General features: G+C 38.5%; 1 protein-coding gene across 2 annotated transcripts; it reads left to right on the plus strand.

Annotated features, from left to right (window-relative positions):
• Positions 1–2,514: 2,514 nt before the first annotated feature.
• Positions 2,515–4,174, plus strand: LOC130692316 (multiple coagulation factor deficiency protein 2 homolog). Of its 2 annotated transcripts, none has more exons than XM_057515399.1 (4): positions 2,515–2,791; positions 3,126–3,212; positions 3,326–3,516; positions 3,828–4,174. In XM_057515399.1, exons 1-4 carry the CDS (start codon positions 2,589–2,591, stop codon positions 3,923–3,925), a joined length of 579 nt encoding a protein of 192 aa, XP_057371382.1. In that variant the 5' UTR covers positions 2,515–2,588; the 3' UTR covers positions 3,926–4,174. The 2 variants fall into 2 exon arrangements, with proteins under 2 accessions (XP_057371382.1, XP_057371383.1); XM_057515400.2 differs by lacking the exon at positions 3,828–4,174 and adding an exon at positions 3,608–3,781 and having other exon boundaries at positions 2,522–2,791.
• The last annotated feature ends 2,103 nt before the right edge of the window (positions 4,175–6,277 follow it).

A 6,277-nucleotide genomic window follows, 5' to 3' on the forward strand; every position in this document is an offset into this window, starting at 1 on the left:
CTTCATCTTCTTTTCCTATTTATCGTCTATTTCTTTTTACGTGTACACGCAGACACAGCCCTATATATCAGGAATATACAAGTAACTCTCTAGTATATATATAACAATCTCGAAAACACTGCAATGCATTTGATGTATTTGTTAAATGTTTCGATCGCATAGATATTATAGTGATATGTTTTTTGAATCACGCGTTTATTTGAATGCGTTTTATTTGCAATATTCACGTGGGTAATATGATTACTATGACTTATTCTTCAGGTGTCGGTAAGCCTAATCATTTATTTAACTAGCCCTTTTTTTTTATAGAATTAATGAAACGCAATTCTGTACGCTTCTATAGGTAACGACGACTAACATTAAACGACTTTTGTTGTAAAGCGTGACGGCATGCGTTTTGTGTACATACACGTTAAATATATGTAAACACTTGTCTAGAGAGTCTAAACTTCTCTATTATGCCGCTCTATAGCATCAGGGCAATGTTCAAACGAAATGCTGGTGATGGACTCTTGCAGCATCAAAGATGTCGCTTGTGTGTATCGCTGTTGTTGTGGAATAGACAACGGAGCAACGAGACTGCGTCATGAAAATAGAACGAGAGTCACTTGAAATTCAATAGCGCTCGCCATTATTTATACATAAGAACAAGAAAGAGCGTCGACGACGTATAGATGGTGAGCAAGAAGACTTGGTGGAGATGCCATCAATCAATACTGGAGGAGGTCCCTCGACGATATGATAAAGTGCCGCGTCCTTTTGCTCCCGCTTTGCTGGCCACGTACATGAGGGGAAAGGCATGTCGACGTCGTCAAGGCAACCAGTTTCGTAGAATACGCCTTCTTTCTCGCCATCTTGGCTTTTCTCCAGTCCCCCTTTTTTTATATCCATCACATGTAGCTATCGTCTTTTATTTTGATTTTTTTTAGTATCCGTATCCGCCCACGTTCATCGTTTGTTATTGGTAATAAAAAAATGGTATGTGACTGCTATTCGAAAAAGCCTTTCTTAGAAACTCGCGCAAATCAATGCGTTTAAGAAGTTGTGTGTTTAAAGAGTTGTCTCACAAAATATCGAAGTAAACAAACTCAAGCGTCAATGCAGTTCCTCTTGGTTTAAAGTCACGAACGAAAACTTGGGTATTCCAAAGCTCGTTAATAAACAAGATCTCGTGCAACTTTGTATTCAAAGCTATACAAACACAGGCCTATTATTGACTTGCGGTCTTTAAATACTTGATCCCGCCTCTAACGCTCATAACTCTTCAGCGCAACCTCTTAACATCACATATAAATACACAAAACCAATAGCTATGTATGTATTACATATTTACATCAAGAGGTTCACACCTCGATCGTGCAGACCTTGGCATCACGAGTGAAAATAGCCCCATGCAAGCAGATCGGTAAGGCGGGGCGAACTCGAATAGAGGGACTATATAAAAAAAGACTCAGAGGGTTGGATCTATAGAAAGTCTTTTTTTTATATAAATATATACTCCAATTGCTATTCCCCAAAGGTCGATAGATGGACATTGACAATGAGGGGGGGGGGAGCTACGACGAGGAGCGTATTAGCCACCAAAGAGGCATATGTACGTCACGCCTGTGCATCTGTCGCCCTTTTATCCATTCAGGTTTTGCTGCTACAATCGGGCTGAATAAAGAGGACTATATGTAACACGCTGATGATGGGGGGGGGGGGGAGGTGATGTAGCGAACATGTACTCGATGTATCTATCTGTGTCGAAGCACTTGTTCACCACCTCATCACGATCATCATTCCCCCTCCCATCACAATCGCGAATCAATCGCCTTTTTCACCCTCCTGCTGGGGGTTTTCCCCCTAGTTCATTTTCTTTTATCCTATCACTAACTATATATTTACTTTGAGCTATTCTTTATAGCTATTTATACGCTTGTGGTACAATAGAATACATAAAGTATAGCTCCGTAGATGTCGAAACATTCAGGTTAGTAATTTTGATTTTAAATGTTGGGATTGTCCATGAAACTTGTTTCACATCCATCATTCTATATTTTTTGCATGTAAAACAAAATGAAATAGATTATATTACCTCAATCGAAACCGTACCCTTACATTGTCATTAAACGCATAAAGTTTTATCTTGGTTTCCAATCGCATTATATAAGCCAAGAATTTGTTTTGATTCTGTAAAAGTGAAGAAAAACGTCAAATTTGAATAGGAAGGCAATTGAAGTATTCCAAAACGCTAGGCCAGACGTGGGTGCTAGTAAAAAAAATCAGAGTGCTGTGAATTTTCATCTCAGCAGGCCTATATTGCTGCAATGGATCATAGCCAACTACGAGAGTCGTGAATGCTACCGACGTAGCAGCCGTGACCCATAAACTGAACCAATAGGACACTGTCACGTCATATCGCACTTGCAGGCTAATCTCTAAAATCTCAGAGTGAAAGCAGATATTTATCTCTTTCAATTTGTGTCGACCTGGTTACCTACTCAGCATGCCAGTGTAATGTATAGATATACTAACAGGACACACGGTTGTTTCATTTGCTGTTTCTTTTACTGCGTTACATTCAAGAACGGAATAATTGGGCCGTCATGTTTTCAGTCACGAAAATCATCTTGGTTTTCAGTTACGTCGCGTTTAATAATTACCAAGTGATGGCTAACGGGCAATTTCGTGGTGGACACGGATCCCACCAGCACATGAAGAATCAGCACCAACATCACGTTCCACAGCCAAAAGAAAATAGCCCTGTTGTGTCGGTTCTCCAAGACAAGGAACTAATCCACGATCACGAGTAAAAATTTACTTTAGGCCTGAAAGTATTAATTTTTATTTAACTAGCCGTTTAAGCAAATAGTATTGCGATCTATAATTTACATAATTTTCTCTCCCAGCCCATTTCAGCCATGTTTCTTTTTTGTATTATCAACGTCAGTAGTGTGTCCTTGGGTGCAAAATCCTGGGGGTAGGGTTACAAAAAAAGGATTTCGAAAAGAACAAAAGATTTCGTGCTTCATGTTTGGGGAAACGATTTTTCTTACCCAACCTCTTGTCTAGTTCGTTTCTTTTTTTTCAAATGAAGAGAAGGGGGTCGTAAATTTAAATATTTTTCTCTTTTCCTATTACAGGCATTTGAAAGAAGATTTGAAAGAAGTGTACACCGAAGACGAAATTTTCAAAATGACGTCGGATGAAATTGAATTCCACTATTTCAAGTAGGCGGATCTTTTTTTGACGCAATTAACGATAACTCATTGAAAATGGTCTTAAAAAAAAATAAGCCACAATCACATCATTTCTCACGCGTGACTAGCAGTCCTGTTTGAAGGTTACACGATTACGATAACAACAACCTGCTGGATGGTATTGAAATCATGGCAGCCATTTCGCACATTGTACCGCATGATCCTGATTTGGATTTAGGCCGGCTACCTGAGGGTAATGTCCTTACAACCGAACAACAACAGAAATTACAGACGGCCAGAGAAAGGAAGGCGGAACAACTTGAACATTTTACAAGTAAGGGCTTTATTTTCTTGCTATTCACGTACGGCAATCGGAGATCAACCAGTGCAGTTGATTAATTCAATTGAAATGATTTTTGATATAGAAATGATTGATAAAATGGTGGAAGACAGTGACCTAGACAAAGATGGATTCATCAATTACCAAGAATATAGGGGCGCTCAGAATAAAATTTAAACAGGGATCAACGATGTTATATTGTATTGTTTTGGGGAAATGTTTTTTAATTTAGAAATAAAATTTATGGCAAAAAAACTGTTCTTATACTTGATGATCGTATTGTTTTATTTTTTTTTTTTTTACAGAGATGATTGATAAAATGATTCAAGACAGTGATAAGGACAAGGATGGATATGTCAATTATCAAGAGTACAAAGGCGTCCGCCGACCAGATGGCGTTTAAAATCGTTCGGGAACTGTCGGGACTACTTCGTGCAACCACTAGATGCCACTAGCTATCAAATAAAGACGCAACCCAAAGCCTTTATTTAAAAAAAAGCAAAAAAAAAAAAAGTATAGATCCAATAGCATATCGCTAACCTTATGGCCAATTGATAGGCTTTCACATTAGCTCTCCGTGCGCAAACACATGATATCTTATTCACGTCAATCGATTGCACGAATATAGTAATGAAGAAAGCAGAACAGCGAATGACGCGTCTGTTATCTTTTGTCTCCGTGTCTTTTAACATGCTCCGTTGGCAAGACAACGGCGTCAATAACAATCGATTAAGTCATTACGTATACAGACATGTACATGCGAAAAATGTAGATGAAATTTATATTTCTCCATGTCTGGACCTGCCCGAGGCCATCTGTTTGCTACCGGATCAACTAACTATAGTCTCCAACAAGGATCGAATCCTCCCCATCATTGCGTAACAGTAGAAGAAGATCCTGGACTAGTCACGTCAGCTATCCTGGTAGATGGCGTAATAATTCCTTACATGAATAGCGAAAAATTGCAAAAAAAGCTTCGCATGTTAAGTCGTCGTGAATTTTATCTAAAGTCTTATATTAAATAGTACAATATTTCATTATTATATTGACATAGCCATAGGCGAACAACGAAGATATGTATCAGTCTATATCTTTATCACATAAAGGCGCACCCCTTCAGTTCCAAGTTTCTTTTCTTTATATCTTTCTATACACACTATGTAATGTAGGCCTGCTGTTGTGTACTAATCGGTAATGGAAAAAAAAATGGGAAAACTCTATAAGGAGCTTATTCAAAGTAGGCCGATTGGAAAGTTCTTATTGTGTCAACGCTGCTGACTGTGCTTGGTGACAAAACTTGCTTTTCATCCGACAAAAAGGGCGGAACAGGGAAATCATTTGACGGATAGATACCGATTATACCCTGGCCGACATCAAAAAGCTCAAGAAGAGACTAAGAAACAGAGTATCCGGCTGCTAAAAGCTTTTCAAACCGGGCACCGTCTCTCAAAACATGAACAACATTTCTGGTTGTATGATTGCATCTACTATGAAGCGTAAATATTAGTATACTATACGCCAAGTTAACATGCGTAGTACGCGTTTATTGAACAAGTCTTTCGTTTCTCTACTACAAGGCCGTGGGTTCAGCAACAACTTTTCCCCAGTTTATGCTGTCGAGTGACGTAGTATACTCTTTATGGCCTAGGACGTAGCTATGTATGCATAAGCATGTCGGCTTTAGGTGAGACTGTGGACGTGGCTGCGATGATTGATGAGTGTGGCAGGGCGTGTCAAAATTCTATTGTATATGTAGTCCGTGTTTTATAAAGGATTTAGACGCTAGGCTATGCATAGACTTGTATAAACTGTTTGTGGCACACATAACCAACAAGAAAAAACTGAATAAACTAAAACATTAAATCTCCTTTTTCTTTTTAGTCAATACTTCACTATTAAATTCTAATTTGCAATATTTTCTGAAGATGATTGGAACTACGGGAACGAACGCGCAATTACAGTTCGGATCCTTGAGATTACTATAGAACTCCCCCATTATTGTTTTCGCCTCCAATTATACATAAACACGAATTAGAGAATGCATTAATTTCCTTTTCTTCAACCAATTTCACGTTGTGTCGTTCTAACGTGGATTAGTTTAACGCCCGAAAAATAAAAAGCTTTATCCAAAAACAAAAACGTACGAGGAATAAAACCGAGTAAACGGAGATTACTTTTCGATCAACAGCGTTCACAAAGAACAAAGCAAACAAAAAGAAAGAGAAGCAAAACAAAAATAAGAAAAAAAAAGGAATTACGAACAAAACAAAAAGAAATGTTTTCGTAATGTTATGCTAGTAAGTGTCTGGAGCTTATACGGACACAACGAACGTGTTGTGCTACGCAGTAAAACATAAGAACAGTGTCTTAAATCAGCTGAATGTCTCAGAGCATGAGAATCTAGAGGAAATAGATTGTATTGTTTGTTCTTAATTGGCCAGCAGTGACCCAATAACGGATTTTCACGAAAACAAAACAAAAAGGAGGGGATACTAATAAAACAGAGTTGACAGATGACGTATTCCAGCCGGGAGTATAATAAGCGGCAATTTCAAGATAATGAAGGACGGAGGAGGGGGGAGGGCCACCGTCAGTTTTAATATACAAGAGAAATACCAGGCAAAAGACAAAATTTGGGTGAGGGATGCAGTCTGAGAAGAGATAAACGACAACAGCAGGCGCACTGTCACCCTTGCCTTTTCTTTTGAATATAAAAAAAACATGCAATTATTGTAAATGCGAAAGGCATCACATC

The sequence above is a fragment of the Daphnia carinata genome, chromosome 1 (genome assembly GCF_022539665.2).
Source record: "Daphnia carinata strain CSIRO-1 chromosome 1, CSIRO_AGI_Dcar_HiC_V3, whole genome shotgun sequence".
NCBI classification, from domain to species: Eukaryota; Metazoa; Arthropoda; class Branchiopoda; order Diplostraca; family Daphniidae; genus Daphnia; species Daphnia carinata.